Source organism: Monodelphis domestica, chromosome 8 (assembly GCF_027887165.1).
Source record: "Monodelphis domestica isolate mMonDom1 chromosome 8, mMonDom1.pri, whole genome shotgun sequence".
Taxonomy (NCBI): Eukaryota; Metazoa; Chordata; class Mammalia; order Didelphimorphia; family Didelphidae; genus Monodelphis; species Monodelphis domestica.
In genome coordinates this window covers 160,973,392-160,993,714 of record NC_077234.1, presented here as the reverse complement: position 1 = coordinate 160,993,714, position 20,323 = coordinate 160,973,392, and the positions used below count along the sequence as shown (strand labels likewise).

The window sequence follows — 20,323 nt, the reverse complement described above, 5'->3', positions numbered from 1 at the left end:
AAAACCCCCAACTGCCACTCCTGAGAACATTCCATTGGAACCTTCTTTTGATTGACAGCTAGGTTTCCAGCCTTGGTTCTTGCATCTTGGCTCAAAAATCCTGCAAAGCCTCTCTCTCTTCATGTCTCTATCACATAGGGCTTAGTACAACTGGTAGAATATGAAGTATGGATTAGATAGATAGATAATGGTGATAGTGTTAACAGTAATTCTAACATATTTATGGTCTTTAAATGTACTCTTTGCAAAAAATTAGTATAAAGGAACTTGAATTTGGATATTCTATCCTATTTATTCCTATAATTTTATTTTTCATAATGAATTTAAAAACATTACACTTCAATAAAAAAGAACAGAAAATATTATGTATAAAATTGTGAACTCATGTATAGTTTGTTTTGCAACATTTTAAAAGATTTAAATGTAGTAACAAAACAGCCCTCCTTGTCTGTGACCCCTTCTAAGCTTTCTTCTGCTCTCTTCTGTTTACTTTTTTAAATGTTTTATTGACACTTTTATTTCTTTTTGTTTTTGGCATCATTATTACTACCTACTAATTTATGTCCCCCTCCTCTCCTTTCCCATCTGTAGAAGCCCTCTTTTGTAATAAATGTGTATAGTCAAGCAGAATAAATTGGTATGGCTAAAAATGTTATTATATCTCATTCTTCAACTCTAGATACTCTTTTTTTTTAAACCATTACCTTCAATCTTGGAGTCAATACTGTGTATTGGCTGTGTATTGGCTCCAAGGCAGAAGAGTGGTAAGGGCTAGGCAATGGGGGGTCAAGTGACTTGCCCAGGGTCACACAGCTAGGAAGTGGCTGAGGCCAGATTTGAACCTAGGACCTCCCGTCTCTAGGCCTGGCTCTCAATCCACTGAGCTACCCAGCTGCCCCCTACTCTAGATACTCTTAACAAGAATTGGGATACACATTTCATTATCAGTCTTCTAAAGTGAAGATTGGTCACTGTATTAATCAGAATTCTAAAGCCTAATAAGTTGTTTTTCCCATTCTCCTGACTACTCATTTTATTCTGTATAACATCTTGGAAATTTTAATATGTTTCTTTGGATCTCTGATAGTTGTCAATTCTTACAGTGTAATTTTCTTCCATTACATCCATATACCACAATTTGTTCATAATGTCACCCAATTAATGAGCAATCATATTGTTTCTAGTTGTTTGCTATGATGAAAAGTGATGCTTTAATATGTTTGTTCATATAGGTCATTTCCCTCTTTCTTTGAACTCTTTGAGTGGCACGGTTTAGTGACAAGTTATTATTCAAAATTGTTTTACAAAACCAGTGAAATTGCATATCGGCTACGGGAGGGGGTGGATGAGGGGAGGGAAAGAACATGATTCTTGTATCCAAGGAAAAATATTCTAAATTGACTAATTAAATAAAATTTTCCAAAAAAACTGTTTTACATAATGTTTGAATCAATGTACAGCTCCACCATTAATGTATTAGTCAGTCAGACATCTGCTAGAGCTTTCTCTCTCTGCAAAAAGTAGTGGCGCTAATAGTTTTTTATTTGTTTTAATAAGAATCTCATTCGTAAGAGTGTGGAAGAACCAACAAAAGGAAATCTTCTGGATCTGATTCTCAGTAACAGAGGCCTCCCTATCCTTCCATCCCTGACTGAGATGGAAATGATAGGAATGTGGGGAGAAGTGACTATTTGGTCCTAGAGTTTATGATAAAAGAGAGGAAACTAGACATAGTCTGGCAGATCCTTGATTATGGGAATGCAGATTTAAAAGGGATCAAAGGAAAAATAGGTTCCCCTAGAATGCAATACAACAGGGGAAGTTAGTCCAAGAAGGTTGGAAGATGTTCTACATAAAATTTTTAAGACAAAAAGGGAAATAATTCCAAAAAAAAAGAAGAAAAATTAATTCATCTGAAAAGATTAGTTGATATTGATAAAAAAATACACAATAGTAATATTGATAACTACCCCCAGCTCAGATTCAAGAAATATATGCATAGAAGTCAACAGCAAGGCCAGATAATAGAAAATGAAGCATAATCCTGTGAAAAAGAATAACAGAAATGCAAAAGCCAAGAATAAACTGAGGCTGAAAAAGGAATGTAAGAACAAAAATATAAGGGTGATTGTCATGGATTTGGTTTTTTGTTGTTTTTGCTATTTTAGAAGAGAAAGAGGTATCCAAGCAGGATTTGGACCTTGGATCAGCAGGGATGAGAATGATAACAGAGAGAGAGAGAGAAAACAAACCACCTTGACCCTTGTTTAACTGCTATTTGTTTAACCCAACTCAACAGACAGTATACACTGTATATACTGGAGATGGGCAAAGCCAGAAGAATTCTGAACATGGAGCATTGCTGTCCTTGGAGAAAGGCTGTAGTGAGTAAAGTAAAGGTCTCAAACATACCAGGACATTCCCAGACCCATATCAGGGCACTGTAATGGGTCAGGTTATCACAGATCCTGGTCAGAGTGAAAAGGGAACTTATCGTGGCCTCCCTGGGTAGAGAGGGCTAAAGTGGTATGGAGAAAGGAGGGAGCTTAGAAGTCTGAGGTCTCCCAGCATCTAGTCTAACCTGAAGGGGACGAAGCAGAGCTGGAATCCCATACCAAAGGGAAGTCTTCATTCTGCTTCTCTGAACCAATATAGTTTTCAGCAGGCCAGCAGGGGCTGAATCCTACAGCACAGCCAAAATACAGGGCTTCCAGGTCAAAGCAGAAATGCTGCATGGAGTCAGGAAGAAGCACTGAGCACGTCAAGTACTGAGGAGCCACAGTCAGGATCACACGTGTCCTGGCAGCTGTTCCTTCACGAGTGGAGAATGTGACATGAGATCCAGAAGGCAAAGAACACGAGCTTAGAGCCGAGAATAAGTGACCCAGCAAAACTGAGGATGCTAGCGGGGGAACAAGGGGTGGGCCTTTCATGAAAAAGATTGCCAAGTATTCCTCAGGAAAAGACCAGAGCTGCCCACGCCAGTGAGTGACACGTCCATCCTGCAGTGAGATGCAATGACACGTCTGAGTTGTGATGGCAGGCCTATTCCATGCAGTGGCAAGCAATGGTATATCTGTGGTATGTCTGCATCACATGAAAACAGCCTATGGCATGCAATGCCTTACATGACATGAGAGCTTGTCTGCATCATGTGGTGGCATACCCACATTGTATGATGGCATGCACTGGTGCCTCGTGGTGCAGCCTCACAATGCATCGTGGAACTACATGCAATAAAGTCTGTGACACACAGTAACATGGCATGGCATAGCTGTGTCATACAACCACTCACATTGTAACACTTGCATCAGGTGTAAACACAACCACACCATGTGCAAAGGCATGTCTGTGACCTGCGTGTTACCACATGAGGGGTGACACCTTATCTTGCAACAGCTTGCAGTGACACCCATGTTGTTTGGCGCCACCAGCTGTCATGTGAAGACATTTCTGCACGGTGTGATGGGAAGCAATGGTGTGCCTGGCACTGCAGGGACAGCTGTGATGCAGTTGCATCATACAGTGGCCCACTTGTGGCATGCTATGACAGTCTGCCATGAAATTATGTGTAATGATATGCCAGCATCCAACAGTGACTTGCACATTCACACTTGCTCTGTGCAACAACACAAATGTCATGCAGCAATACACAAGAGCAGTCGGTCATAGTGACGCAATTGGGTCGTGCAATGGTGTGTACGACTTGCAAAAAGCTTCTTCAGTGCTAAAAAATCTCACTGAAACCATGACTGTCTCCCCATTGGATGGGCACATTGAAGGGAAAGTAAGATGCTCCCTATAGCTCAATTGCATTCACATCTGACACATTTGATTTGGAACAATTGATATTTTTCTGACTGGTTTGATCCAGTCATCTTTCATTTTTCTTTGCCACTGTTATGTTGCCAAGAACAGTGTATTCCCTGTTCCCAAGCATCACAAGTTGTGGTATTAGATTCTTTTCAGTGATGCTGGTTATTCTTTAGACTTAAAACAAATAAGTGAGATTCAATTTTTCGGGCCCGCATATTCCAAGGGCTTTCTGCAACTGCCATTCTGTATCTCCCCAGACATGTGCTGCTGCAGGCATTTCTTTCTGCATCTGCCTCAGGGAAATGCTGAAGTAAAAAAGGTGCTCCATTGCATCCTTCCTCCCAGACATTTGGCAGACAGGCATGTGTCCAAATTCACTTTCAGCTCCTCTATCTTTCCCTGCCTCAGTTTCTTCATGCTGTTGCATGCATCAGTATTTCTGATTTCAAGACTTCATTTCCATTTCACCTCATCCATTTCACAGGAGTATTTTGTGGGTGCTCCAGGGCTAGTATATTGTTGGGTTGTCTAGACACATTTTTTTTTCTTTCTTGTGCCAACTGTCACCAATAACTTTTCAGTTCTTTGAAAAAAAATTATTGTATTTGTATTCCATTTTTTTCTCCTGTAATTTATAAGCTAAGTTTTGTATCAAAATTGAATCCGTTGCCAGGAATTAAACAGTTCCAACACAAGTTACAATTAATAACAACTGAGCACATCTAAATTATCAAAGTAAATAACTCTTATGGATAAGCAGTGCCATTTCTAGATTAAGGTTTTAAAAAACAAATTGTTGAAGATTGGTCTGATTGTATTTGGATTCAGCTATTGCCATAGGGGGCAGATAGCCAAGAAATTTCCTACTGCAAGGGAAATAACATGAAACTCAATGGTGAATTTGGCTTGACACAGCCAAATATAAGAGCACATATGTCATTGCCCTTCACTTTGTGAAGGGGATATTTAATCTGATGAAAAGAATAGAATTTTTAAGCTTCTAAACAATATCTACATCTATTTATATACTTTATTCTGTTATTTTAAAGCAAGCCTAGAATTTCTGCCTCATGACAGTTTGTTAGCACTTAGTTAGAGTTAATATCACATGACCTGAAAGTTAGAAAACAGTAGTTTATATTTGTTTTACAAATTAGGTTGCTCTTCTCCAACTAATTCAAATTAGTGAGGCTTTTCTGCATATAGAAGTTTGCATTTTAAAAAAGTAGCCTCCAGGAAGACATGAATAGCACATTCTTGTTATGTGAAAGGAATCTATATAATGCTATCCTTACAGTGCTTATTTTGCCTTTTGCCTAGACCTCTGACTAATAATGGATTCCTCTTTTCTAATAAAAATAACATCATTGATTTTCTTTTCTCTTCTGTCTTCTACGTGTGTGCTTGTTTTATATTTTGTGATTTTGTTTTCATTCTCTCAGATATTTCAGAGTTTTTAGAGATATTTTTCAATATCAACAAGTCTATAAAAGCAAGACCAGATGGAACTAAAGTTAGTTGTTATGCAACATCTGGTGCTATATATTCATGCATCTCTCACAGAACTAGGAGGTTTGATTTCATCTTCCTAGTGAAGTTAACAATTTTTTCCTTATGAAAATGACATGTATTTCTGTGAAGAAATACTCTAAATTCATTAAGTTGTTCAGCATTTTAAAATGATGGAGTGGATAGTACTTTTTTTTATTCTAAGTATTATCATAGTTTGGGGAAAACTTTTGAGAAACCCCAATAATTGTTTTAATGTTTCTTTTGGTTACTTCATAATCAGTATTACAAGACACACTATTAACGCCATAGATGGAATCCTTTACTCCAGTTAGACTATGATAAGACATTGAAGCATTTTATAGCTTTTTATTTAAAATTTTTTCTTTCATTTGAATATAGAAATAAACTTAGGATATTCATACCTTGGCAGCTGGGTGGCATGAAGAATAGAGTGCTAGACCTGGAGTCAAGAAGGCTTGAGTTCAAATCCAGCCTCAAATATGTGATAACTATATGACCTTGGGCAAGTCACTTAACTTCTGTCTACCTGTTTCCTCATCATATGAATAATAATAGCACCGGCTTCCTTGGGTTCTTCTGAGGATAAAAATGAGATAAATATATGTAAGGCATTTTGCAAACCTTAAAGGCACTATATAAATGTTAGCTATAACTGCTATTATCATTACCTCTGTTAATTTTCAGTATTGTTAGACTAGTTAAAAATTATATTTACATTATTCTATTGTAACTATATATGCTTTCTCCAGCTTACATGTATTTGACATGTAATTCCATGTGCTCTAGGTACCATTCAAACCCTATTCTGTTCTTTCCTAATTTTATTTCTTTGTATACCATTCTATCCATGACTGGAATGGACTGTTTCCTGTACTTTCTCTATACCCTAAAATTTTTAATAAAAAAATTCAATTAAAAAGTAATTTTAAAGTAATTTAAATTTAAATTTAAAAAATTAAACTTAAAAATAAATAAATCATTTTAAATAAATTAAATAAATTAAAATTAAATTAAATTAAATTTCATCTATACCCTATTAAAATCATACCTTTTCTTTGAAATACAGTTCAGGAGCTTCTGCTTTGAAGGCATATCCTCCGGCTACAAATTATATCTTTCTTCTTGAATCTCTGCAACTAAATGATTAATTCCTTTTCTTATATACTTATCATATTATAGCTTTTTTTTATGTAGGGGCAGTAGGGATCTAGATAGAAAATTTTAAAAAGTACCAACCTGAGACATTAGAGGAGACTCAAGTGGTTTGGAGCAGATTGTAGGCAGGATTCACTCAGAAGGGAAAGCAAAGGGCCAAGCAAATTTAGGCCAGTGTCTACTTTTTAGCATATCAACTAGACTCTTAGAGGTGAACAGTGGTCAGTATCTCTTACATATGATTGTATTCCTTAATTAAAATGTGTTTTTTCTTTCCATTTCAGGCCTAGGCCATATTTATTTAAAGGAGATCATAAGTACCCCACAGTCTCTGAGAACCTACCAGTCATCATACTTTATGCAGAAATGGGTACTAAGGACTTCAATAAATTTCACAAAATTCTTTCTGAGAAAGCACAAAAGGAAGAAATTCAATACATTTTCCGACATTATGTTCAGGTATTCTACTTTTATGTCAAATTTAGCATGACTTAAAATAATTTCATTTCTTTTAATTTATATATGTGGGGTTTTCCTTAATGGACTTCCCTGACCAGTGGGGTCCCACAAGGGAAGGGGCTCACCTTTGTGATGGGACCCGAGGAGAGGTAGGGACCGAGAGCCAGGGTGGAAATGAAAGACACGGACAAGTCAGTGTTTGAATAGGGCAGGCAATCCCTATGATACTCCCTTTGATAGGAGAGTATGAGTACAAAGGAACACGAGGCGGAGGAGGAGATTAAAATAGGGAATGCAGGCCAAGATGGTTACAGCCTCTGGGAAGGAGAAGGTTAAGAGGAGAGAGAGACAGTCATTGAGGAGCCCAGTGGAGCTCCATGGAAGGGAAAGGCCAAGAGGCAAGAGGAAGTTCATGGGTTTGCCTCTGAATTTATTCCTGTCCTGCTTGGGCGGTACTCCCAAGCATGTAGTAACCACATCACAAAGTATAGACAATCAAGATTGGGTGGCAAGGCAGAGGGAACACCGTTGGGCGTGTAGATTGCAAACCGAGCTTTCCTGGGGAATTGAGTCTGAGCATGTTAATGAGTTTGTCTTAGCCAAGGGCCGCATGGCCAGTTCAAGGTTACATTCACAAGCCTCATTGGTATAACCTTATGCTTGGAGACACAGTAATCATACAGTCATTTATATTTCATAGATGTGAATGTGCTTGGGATGCTACAATATAATATAAAGCTTTCCTTAGACTGCTCTTTTCTTGCAATGGAAATAGGAATAAATATCTATTGGAGTTTGCATACTACATTCATAATAATGGTTACTGGTATACTGGGAGTTAAGATGGCATAGTAAAGAATTTTCTGCTTTTCCTGATCCCTACACACACACACACACACACACACACAAACACACACACACACACACACACACACAAAGAAAATAAATCACCTCAAAACAAAGAAAAGCAGGAGGAACATGTCTCACTGAAGTAAGACGAGAGAGGAGCCCAGGTAGCACAGCATCTGTGGGAACTGGCAAAACTCATACCATCCTAACATGCTACTACTCCGCAAGTGGCAACAGCAAAGGAATGAGCCCAGTATGAGCCCCTCAGCAGGGATATAGAAAGCAGATACAGCAGGGGAGGGGATCAACCTCTAAGCTATTCAGTACTCAGAAAAGTCAGAGAGTGCAGGAAACCTACACACTTCCATGTGGCAGCAGATTGTCTAAGGTAATAAAGTGTCAGGTTGCCTGAGACAGTAGAGCCCAGAGCAAGAGACCCACCCTGCTCAAACCACATGGTAGGGACAGAGAAGCAGCAGAGAAGGTACCAACCCAGCCAATGAAACAATAGGGAAACTGGTAGCACGGAGAGATAAATCTAGCTGGACAAAACAGCTATAAGCCTCCCCAGAGCAAGGGAGCAGGGCCATTCCCTCAATAGACACACCCTGGGAAACAAAGGAAGCTCAGCCTACCCTGGGCCTGGGAGAAAAGTACTCTACAATTGAAGGGCAGCTATTGTTTTCATATCCTTATAATAAGGAATGAAGATTGAGTGGTTATAAGTGTATTATAAATGTTCACTTGGGTAGTAAGTGAGAGTCAGGACTCAACATTGAAGAATCTCAATAGATAGGTAATGTGAATGGTGAAAAAATAACTAGAAAAATGAGCAAAAGACAAAGAAAAAAACCTAATCTTAGAAAGTTGGTTTAGTGGCAAGGAAGTCCAAAATATGAACTCAGAAGAGGATAACAGTGTCAAAAAAGAAATGTATGAAGCATCAAAGGGAAGTGTAAAAGAATGTCAAGTCCTCTAAAAGCCCCCGAAAGAATTTGAAAAGAAGTTTAGAAGCCAAATGATGAGAGAATTGACAGAAAAATAATTGGGAAGAAAAAAATTAACTGAAGAAATCAACTCCTAAAAATTAAAATAGGCCAAAAGAAAATGGGATACAAAAAGACATTGAAGAAAACAACTTCTTAAGGAATAGAATGGGCCAAATGAAAATGGAAGCAAAAAAGACACTGAAGAAAATAACTCTTTAAAGAGTAGGATTGGCCAGATGGAAAAAGAAACAAAAAAAAACTCAATGAAGAAAATGCTTCCTAGAAATTAGAATGACAAATAGAAACTAATGAATCCATAAGACATCAGGAAACAATAAGACAGAAATAAAGGAATGAAAAGGTAATAGAAAAATCTAAAATATCTCATTGAAAAAATTATTGACCTAGAAAATAGATCCAAGAGAGATAATCTAAGAATCATTGGAATACGTACAAGCCATAATCAAAGCAAGAGGTTGGACACTATATTACAAGAAATCACCAGGGAAAAATCCCGTGATACTCATAATAGCTACTCATGTTTATATGGTACTTTGCTTACAAATCACTTTCTTCACAACCTTGTGAGGCAAATAGGATAGTTATTATTTTCATATCATTACAATGAAGAATGAAGATTGAGTGGTTATAAATGGATTATAAATGTTCACTTGGGTAGTAAGTGAAAGTCACAACTCAAACTTTATCTAGATGGCACACTGAATAAAGCATTGACCCTGTTCAAATTCAGCCTCAAATACTTGCTAGTTAAATAGCCTCGGTCATTTAACCTCTGTCTTCCTCAGTTTCCTCATCTACAAAATGGAGATAATAAATAATACTACCTGCCTCTTGGGATTCTGGGGATAAAATGAGATAATGTTCTAAATTCTATGATAGGAATATTCAAATAGAAAAATAAGGTAGCACCTACTCTCAAAGAGTTCCCATTTTAATGGCAGAGATATACAAAGTAAAGTTTTATCTGTAAGTCAGATGGAAAATTCCAATGATCCTTAGAATAAAGTGGTAATAAAGTAGCAAAGCAAATAGTAATGCCTCTTTTTTAATGTTATAAGTAAAGTGATTTAAAAAAATATTCCCACAAGTTATAAGTTAGTTTTATGGTTGAGGAGATTTAGAGTAGGAAGATTATCTAGTTTGGCCTTCTCATTTCATAGATAATGAAACTAAGTTGTTGAGGAGGTTAATTATCCTAGTGATAGTAAAAATAAGACCTAGTCATTTGAACACATATTCTTCCTCTGACTCCAAATGCAGTGTTCTCTGCCACTATACTATGTTGTCTCTCATGGTGTTAATATTGATTTTTAATTTAAAAATTAAAATTTCCTCTAGGCCATTAAAAATTCTTTAAACTGTCCTTATAATTCTGTAAATTTTCTTATAAATGTATATAAATTGTTTTAATTTCTGTATTAGGATATGCAAACAAAACAAAAATAATTATTTGGGTTCATAGTTGTATTCTGATATATATATATATATATATATATATATATAACATTTGATTGTGTGCTTTTGCTAAGTGTGTAATAAGAACCCTGTAATAATAATTATTACATATAGCATTTGCATAGCACTCTAAAATCTGCAAAATACTTCACAAATATTGTCATTTTATTCTCACAACAACTCAAAATAAGTAAGTACTATTATCCCAATTGTTTGATGAGGAAACTGAGGAAGTTAAATGACAACCAAGGTCATACATTTAGTAAGTATGTATAGTCAGATTTAAACTCAGTTTCCTGAATTCAGGTCCAACATTCTATCTATCATGACATCTAGCTACGAGTATATAACGTATTTGTTATATGTGTATTATATGTGTAATAATGATAATATATAATATTTACATTATTATTTAAAGTTTGCAAAATACCTTATTTAGCATATTTGACCCTAATTAAATTCTCTACAAGGTAGATACTACAGATATTTTATCCACATTTTACAGGTAAAGAAATTGAGGCTTAAATTATGATTTGCCCATAGTCAGATAGTAAATGTCCAAAGTTGGATTAGATCCCAGATTTTTCTGAGCCTAGGTCCAGCATTCTAGCCATCATGTTTTATTTTGTGAATTTATGATTTGTTTATATGTGCTATATATGTGTGAAGATATAGTAGACATATTATTTGGGGTTAGAGGTTAGGGGAAAGGGTGAATCTGGGTTTTGATGTTTATCTCTTTAGGAAACTGTTAGTGCAGAAACACTATTTAATGATGAAAACTGATAACATGTTTTGAACTTGTGATCATGATATACTAAAATAGGCATCAAAAAACCATGCTCAGTTCAAACAGCATAGACCCTTTAAGCAAAAAATTCAAACAAGAATTATAGCTTCTTGTTTTATAATACATATGTGGGCAACTGGTTCTAATTCTGAATTAATGTTAAAATTAAAATTTTAAGCATATATTTTCATTTTAGAATTTAACATGAAGCATATTATGATACCTTTTTCTCTCTGTGTTTGGTGGAATCTTTCTGGATAGAAAACATAGCTTAGTCCTGTGATATTTTCTTTTTCCATAAAATATTCCTCTTGTATTTAATAAATTCATCAGAGAATAATGTTTCATAGACATCTTTGTGTTCTAAATATCTTACACCTGTAAGCTAGTAAGACAATTTTAATAGAAAGTTAATTTTCTATAGTACATAGATGAAAGAAAGTCTTAATAGGTATTGACACAGTACTGAGCATGTAAATTACTGCTAAAATAAATCATTTCATATTCTTAAGCAAATGTGATAAGGACTTCTATTAGGTAACTGTTGCCTGGTACTAGTCATATATGTGAGTGAAATTAATAATATTGAATTTCTTTAAAAGGTATTTATTTATAAATTTCCTCATCAATTAATCTAAGCCAGTGATATTTTAAGTTATTGGGTGTCAGTACTTGTGGCTAATTTTAATAACTCTGTGAGCAATTGATTCTGGGACCTCAAGGACTTGGCATCCTGATTTGTCAGGGTAGGTCATGGAATTAATAGTCTTACTAACAACAGCTCTACCCATCATTCTCACATACTAGTATGAATCCTCTAGCTCTTTAGTCTCATTAATCTGTAGTACTAAAGCCTTTTTGAGAGTTCTTTATTATTCTTCAAAGTAAAGAGACTTCCACTTATTGCTGTGGGTCTCCCTGAAATCTTTGCTTTTGATGCTGAAATCAAGTGCTGGGTATTTACTTGAATCACCTTAGCCCTCCAGGAAGTGTTATAGAACAGGAATTTCTCTTAGCATTGGCAATGGGATGTGCCTTTACACTTTAAAATGGACTATAAGATATATAGTAGCAAATAAGTTACTAGTTGGTATCTATGTAGCTAGAATAGAGATTAAAGTATTGAGGTAGCTGTTTGTAAGATGACAAACCTGACCTCCATTGCTAAACTTACAGTACCACTATTCAGAAGAAAATAGAAGATGTGATAAGAACCACCTCCTAGGACCAGAAAAAATAAAATTGAAACCTGGTGTGGATATTTCATGATTTAATTGCATCCAAAAGAGATGGATATCTCTTATCACATATCATCTCTCCCAAACTCATTCCTTTTTCATGCTTCCTCTGTTTGTGTTAAGGGCACAACCATCCTTCTATTTACTCAGGTTCATAATATCTGTCATTCTTTACTGCTCACCCTCATCCCAAAATCTAGTTAGTTGCCAGGTCTTTCTCTATCCATATCTCCTGCATCTATTTTTCTTCTCACATAGCCACCATCCTAGTTCAGGACTTCATTACTTGTCATCTGAATTACTATAACAACTACCTAATTGGAATCCATTTCCCACATAGCTACTAAAGCCATTTTCCTAAAGCATAGGACTGACCATATCACTCTTCTATTCCAGTAGCTGCTTGTTACTTCTAAAATACTAAGTTTTCTGGCATTTAAACTCCTTCATAATCTGACTTCTTCCTATGTTTTCAACCTTCAAAAACATTATGCTCCCCTCAACACACTTTGCCTCAACTAAACAGATTAGCTTATTGTTCCTCACATACCATATACTTTCCTTCTTTTTTGTCTTTGAACTAGCTATCTCCAGTGCTTGAGATATACTTTCTCCTCAATTCTGAATCTTATAATCTTTACTTTCTTTAAAAAACTCAGTTCAGGTACCACTATTGACATTAATCCTCTCCTGAATTCTTACCATCTATCACCACTCCATTCTGCATGCCAATATGATGAAAAAGTAAAAAAAAAGTATGAAAGATTGTCTCTCCACCTAACATAGAATGAATATTTGGGGTTGCAAATCCAAACATAATATGTAATACATTTTCAAATAGCAAAAGTAATTATGAATAAAAAATTTGTTAATTATTGGTAAGCTAATAGCTTTTTGGTCTTGATAATGGAAATTGTGTAACATTCTATTTTTTAAATGTGCTATATAGCAGCATATGTTACTTTTAACCATAAATTTGCTCATCAGTTGATTGACTTTTGAGTAGCCTCTTTAAATGTATTCTTAAATGGTATCATATTAAATTAGAAACTTAAAAAAATTCAGCTTCATCAGATTACTGAAATTATAAATAAACCAGTTTTCACACATCCTATCTTTTATTATAGCATGTGCCTAACAGTTTTATAGTTAGTCTGAGAAACTGACTAATTGGATTTCTGATGTGAGCAGGACCACTTAGTACTTTTCTGCATATTTCATTTCATGTAATGAGTCTAGCCTCTTCCTCCTAGAGTATAAGTTATATATATATATATAAGCATATATATATATATATATATATATATGTATGTATGTATAAGAGTGTAAGTATAAATCTGCCTGCATTGGTCAAGGAAGTTTCCTCTACCAGTGAAATCACAGGTCCCTATCTCTATTTCTGTTCCCTCTATAGTATATGACAGGGAAAGATATGGATATTTAAGGATGTCTGACATAGGTCTTTTGGTAGATGGTAGAGGGAGAATAGGAATTTCAGAAGCAGAAAGATGAGAAGGAAAGTATGTATTGTCAGAATCACAATATACTGCCCTCTTCAACATATATAGAGTTGCTAAACAAACCTTATCAGATAAAAAACAAAGTCATACAACTCTCTACAAGGAAGTATGTGACCAAATGTGTGCTGAAGATTAATTTCAGCCTCTATTCTATCCCACTGACAGTATATGCAGCTTTGAAATAAAAACTGAATAGTATCATAAAATTTTAAAAAATTTGAATTCAGACACCTCAAGTTCCTACAGGATTGCGTGTCTTTCAGTTATTAAATGTGTATTCTTACATTTGTTTAAGAAAATTTGGTACCTAAAATGAACCTTACTTATGACTTTTGTCACCCTAATTTTAGAAAGTTAGAACTGGGCTTCATTCTAACTTGTGTCCCTTTAGAAAATTTTGTTTGGAACAATAGTAGATATAACTTTGTGGAATATTGTATATGTTTTGAAAATTGAAAGAAAAATATAGTAATACTCAATTACTTAAGATTCATAAAGTCAGTGTTGGAACCACATTATTTGTCTTATATTAGCCATTCTCAAAACAAGAGTTCTCTCTTATTTTAATCTTTTGTCCCTCATATTTAGACCATTGATAAAACCTATCTTTGTTATTTAGGCATAACAAAATTGGGCCACAATATTTAAATAGTATACCTGTGATCAGGAAACAGTCAAAGGAATCTTTGAATTACATATACACAGATGTTATCTCTATCTCTTTTTCTGTCTCTATTCCCATTGAGAAAACTTCTACCATTGCAGATCAGCATTTGCCTCCAACTTATAGACTTATCAAGTTACCTGGGGTCCTGAATAAGTGACTTGCTGTGACTTACCAGCCAGTATATATTAGAGGCAGAATGTGAACACTTGAACACAGGTCTTCTTTATTCTGAAGCCAACTCTAATAGCTTCTTAGTGACCTTTAAACAAAAAAAAAATTTTAGGAGTTTAGTATCAAAGAATTCTAGAATTTAGAAGAAACATTGGATGTCTTCTAATGAAACCCTCACCACAAGCATTAATTCTTTATTATTTCAACATCTCAAATTAATAATCAATTCACGAAGGAACAATTTAAGAATCCTAATGTGATAATGGATTGAGAAGATCCAGTGCTTTTTAAATGTTTTTTTTTCTTTATAAACTTAATGTTTGTTTATTTTTTAACAGAAACCAGACTCTAGGAAAATGAACTTGTCTGGATATGGTGTGGAACTTGCAATCAAGAGTACTGAGTACAAAGCAGTAGATGATACACAGGTTAAAGGTAGGCTCATTTCTATGTACTAATAGAATTAAAATTTGGAAATATTGGTGCAATTTGATTATTCATAACTACTTAAGTTTTAGTGGTTATTACAGCCAAAGTACACTAATTTTTAGAAAAACTAGTGTTTAAAGGAGCCTGAGATAATAAAAGAAGAAAAACTATGTTAATGAATGAGGGAAGGTATAATTTATTTTTGTACTCAGATATTGTACATTATTTGGTGAATTATCAAACACTTTATTATAAAACAGGAAATTATCCAGCAAGTTATTCCTCTATTTAACTATGCTTTAAATTATGCTCTAATGTACTCAGTAGGTATACCTCAGTGTTCTCTACACATATTTTATTGATGAATAAATGAATATTCTCATATCATGAAGTGTCATTTGTTGTATATTTATGGATATACCTATAATTTGAGTGAGAATACTGAGGTAGTCTGTGCATTAAGATTGATTATATATGAAGTTTGCTTATATTTGGGACTTGTAAACTAATACCCTTGATTTAATTTATTATTGCATTCTTGTTCCTTAAACAAAGTTGATTTTTCAGATAATTAAACATGGAATCAATGTACTTCCCAAAATTCTCATAAAACTTTAACACATTCAGGTTAATCTGATACTATGCTTATTCTGTGTTTAATTCATTCATCAAACATTTGTTAAGTCCTTTGTATGTTTAATACACTATACTAAGACCCTCCTAAGAATGTTCTAAGAACAGAAGGATAAAAGAAATACTGTCCCTGCACTCAACACACATACATTCTAGGAGGAATAATAATAATAATTATATATATGTATATAGACATATAGTAAAAATTGGTATTTAAAGTGTTTAGAAGGAGTCCTTTGTATTGAAATGATGTTTGAAATGTGGGGAGTTTGATAAGAGAACCAAAAAATTATGCAGTGTAATTTTAAAAAGAGTTAATGATAGAATTTTAGGTTAAGGGAGTGAGAGAATAAAGATTCAATGAAAGAAACTGACTACAAAGTCAATTTAAGTCAAGGGTGTGCTATGAAAGATCTCATATTAGGAAAGAGGCCAAGCCCATCTTGGTAGGGAGTAGGTAAGGGAGGGAAGGAAGAAGGGGATGAAGAAAGTTTCATGAAAGTGGTGATACTTAATCTGCACCTTGAGTGAAACATAAGATAGTAACAACTAGAGATAGATAGAAAGAAGATCACTGTAGGGAATAATATAAACAAAGTTACAACCAAAGAAAAGCATCAAATGTGTTCAGCGTTTGGCAAGTAATCTGACTTTAGTAGACATAGTAGACATAGAGTACATAGAAGATAGAAGGAGTAATATGAGACCAAGGGGTAAATTGTAACAATCATTGAGAGTTTTGAATTCTAGGCTAAAGAGTCTGAACTGTATTTAGCTGGCAATGGAGATTGCCTATTGGAAAGTTCTAAGGAGAGAACAATGTGATCAGATTTGTGCACTAGAAAACTATTTTGATAGTAGTATGTTGGCTAGATTCAAAAGACACCAAAGGTGAGTGGTAATATTGGTGAGAATGAGATTACAGTGAAAATCAACAGATTACATGTGACAGTAGGAAGTGAGAATAATCAAAGATGACATTAAGTTTATAAGCAAAGTTGATTAGGGAAGTGATTGTGTATTTGAATGAGGGAAGAAAGTCAAAAGGAATAGTAGTTTTAGGAGGAAAGATGAATAATTCAGTGTTAGGCATATAGGTCTTGAGGTGCAAATTGGACATCAAAGTCGAAAGAAGTAGATAGATGAAAATGAGCTTTGGGGACTTGGAAGATAGATCAGTGCTGGAGACATATGTTTGATGTTCCTTTGTATAGAAATGATGTATGAAATTTGGGGAGTTTGGTAAGTGAACCAAAGGAGAGAGAGTAGAGAGTGAATAAAATAGAATTAATGAGAGAGCATTGGGTTTTAACAAATTTAAGGGAGTGGGAGAGTAAGGATCCAGGAAAGAAATTGACTATAACAGTGTAAGTCAAGGGTATGACATATCAGTTAATGCTTTGGTAACCTATTTGGAGAGTCATAATATTCAGAATGAGGGAAGCGATGGTCCTATTGTACATTGCTCTGGTCAGACCATAACATGGATATTGCATTCATTTTTGAGCCCCATATTTTAGGAAGGTATTGACAACCTGAGCCACAAGCAAAAGTAGACACTATTGAAAGAATTAAGGTGGTTTAGTTTAGAGGAGGGAGCACACAGAAAAGACGTAGTTGTTGTCTAAATATTAATTGATGTTGCTAACTCAGTATGATGAAAATATTATCATTTTTATAGTTCTTATTAATAGAATGTAAACTTCTTGACTCTTCTTGGTTTTTTCTTAACACCTGGCACATAGTAGATACTTTATAAATACTACTAAATTGAGTTGAATTCAATAGTGAAGTGCTGTTGTTAGAGTCTGGGATTTCACCCATCACCAAAGAAGATCCATAGACAATGCAATCAGGCAAAGGGTCATTTATTATGGGACTGGTGTGCACCAGTGGAAACTCTGCCACCAGAGTTCCAAGTTCCCTCCTGAAGACTCGGCCTTAAATACTTTTCAGCATATATGCCCCCCCCCTCCTTTTAGTCCTTTATCTATTGCATACCATTGTTGGAGTGTTGCCAGTATATATGGCTCCCCTCAGCCCTTATCTGCTACATACTATTCTTGAAACCTTGACATTTTTATATTACAGAGTCTTCCTGGCCCTTATGTTCTTATCTGGTACCCAGTGCATCTGGGATCTTGGCATATTTGTGGCTCTGAACTTCCAAGGCCAGGCAGCTTTCCTGCTCAGGCCTCCCTTACTGTCATATAGAAGGCTACGATGTTCTATTTTGACACTCTACTCCTGTGATGGTAGACCTGTGGGCACAACAACCCCAAGGACCCAGTGTCCCAAGGACTCAATACACTTGTCCCTGTAGCACAGAGTTCCTCAGAATTACTAACTGGAAAGCCAGAGGAAGGTGCAGCTGTGCTACTCCCTTTTCCTTTTCCCCAGTAGGAGTTAGTAAGCAGATCTCTTCAAAACAGCCTCCTTTTTTGGACCAGATTGCCCCACCCCATTCAGAATACAATGGCCTTCAGAATACCTTTGGCCTGAGTAAGACTGAAACAACTTATGTCTTTACTATCAGAAGCAACCAGGGTCTTTAAAATACAAAGTATTTTAGGGATTTGGGGATGTGTCTTTTGAGTCTGTACTTTACAAATGTTCAAAACTGTAGTCTACTCCATTAGATTCCATGTTATCATACACTTCTTGTTTCCAACTTCTGCCTAATCAAGAATCCCCTCTACAAATGGTTTTCTAGCCTCCAACTGAAAATCTTGAGAAGAGAATCCACTACAACCAAGAAAATCCATTCTATTTCTAGAGAGCTCTACACCTAAGGAAATCACTAATTGCTGTTCTCAATCTGTTTCCCAACCTTGTGTCTAAAGTCACTTTTCTGAATTTTAGTTTCTGGTTTCTCATTTAGTTCCTTACCATAAAGAGTTGTGTTGGCCCCAGTCTTGGCACGTTCTTTTTCTATTCCTTTTCTAGGTTCCACACATTTCAGTTATGGTATCTTGTAGTTAATGTAATTCAAAATCTATATTTCATTATTGTTTACTTGTAGCTGACTCTTTGTGACCCCATTTGGGGTTTTCTTGGCAAAGATATTTCTTCTCCAACTCATTTTACAGTTGAGTAAATCCAAGGCAAACACGGTTAAGTGACTTTCCCATGGTCATACAGCTAAGTAAATGTCTAAGACCAGATTTGAACTAGAAGTATGAGTCTTTCTGATTCCACATAGCATTCTATCCATATTCAGCTGCTCTGAAATCTAATTTAATTCAAATACACATAGGAAAAATGTTGCTTAAAATTGAAACAGTGATAGTGATAGTAGTATGGAATTCTCCTGCTACCTGGATATTTACTGGCTTTTGTTTTCTCTCTTAGAATATATCATATTCGTAAATAACATTAGATTTTTGAAGGGAAAATAAAAGGCCTTCTAGGTCAGTGAGAGAACCAAATGTCAAATCATTGGATTTTAATTTTACTTCTATTTTAACCATAATACTGTCTTTAGTTTTTGTTATATATATTCCTTGAAATTAGTTATAATAACTACAAAATATCCTGTATTTTCTTCCTTTGTTCAATGTATATCACAATACAGCTATGAATAATACAGTGGTGGAGGATGATAATGAAGCAACTGATGTACAAGGATTTCTCTTTGAAAAATTGAAGTAAGCCAACCCTTCTTTCAAAATAAAATCTTTGTTTTCATCAGATTAACTTTTTTTTTGAGATGGAGAAAATAATTAGACCTCTCTAAAAACATGGAGTTCAATTTGTTTTCTGTTAGCAAGAGTTTTATGCATGAGTTAGAATTTACATTTGGAAAGTATAATTAATATTCTTAGTTAATTTGTTGTTCCTTAATTCTCTTCAAAGTCAGATAAACTGGGGCTATGCAATGATAAAAATTTCAGAAACATTTTAATCATTGAGAAAACAAAATGATGTTATTAACTTTATATGCCCCACTTAAAAGTTAAAATTGATTACATTTATTTATAAAAGATGTACTTATAGGTTAATTTGAAAGTAATAGTGTCATGTGTAATTTCAGTTTAAGCAATATTTTGTATTAATTTTTACTTTAAAATTTTATTACTTATGTTTTTGTTGACTTCATGCTTAATTAATTTAAGAGAAAAAATTTATTGTTATACCTATTTATACTTTGAAATAATATAATATAATTATCAAGAAGAGTATTTGTCAAATATTTTTTTCTGTACAACTGGACTTTTATTTCAACAAAAATAAGTTTGAAATTACAATTAATTTTTGATATTCTCTTTAAAAATAATCATATTATTTGAGATTATGCAATCTTATATGGTTTAGTCATTTTAGTAATATCAGATTCTTCATAACTCTTGAGGTTTTTTAGCAAATATACTGTAATAGTATGCTATTTCCTTCTCCAGCTCATTTTACAGGGTACTAGGGAACTAAGGGAAAACTTAAGTGACTATCTCAGAATCACACAAGCTAGTTTAAGAGAGAGAAAAGACAGGTAGTCGCTTTTGCAAAAGTCTGGTATAGGACTTTTCAAAAGAGGGCTGGTACATGCACGGAACTAAAAGAAAGATTCCAGAGTGTGAAGAAGATATAAAAGGAAACTCACA

At 34.7% G+C, this 20,323-nt stretch overlaps 1 protein-coding gene across 8 annotated transcripts in view; it reads left to right on the top strand.

Moving 5' to 3' along the window:
- UGGT2 (UDP-glucose glycoprotein glucosyltransferase 2) overlaps window positions 1–20,323 on the top strand; it is a 245,742-nt gene that overhangs the window by 36,722 nt on the left and 188,697 nt on the right. For all 8 annotated transcript variants that reach the window (XR_008914063.1, XR_008914061.1, XR_008914062.1 and 5 more), the window contains 3 exons: window positions 6,789–6,963; window positions 15,002–15,098; window positions 19,300–19,372. Coding sequence is in view for 5 of the 8 variants with exons in the window: in XM_001377357.5 (XP_001377394.4) it covers window positions 6,789–6,963; window positions 15,002–15,098; window positions 19,300–19,372 (345 nt within the window). In the remaining 3 variants the exon portion in view is untranslated. The remainder of the gene's footprint in view (window positions 1–6,788; window positions 6,964–15,001; window positions 15,099–19,299; window positions 19,373–20,323) is intronic.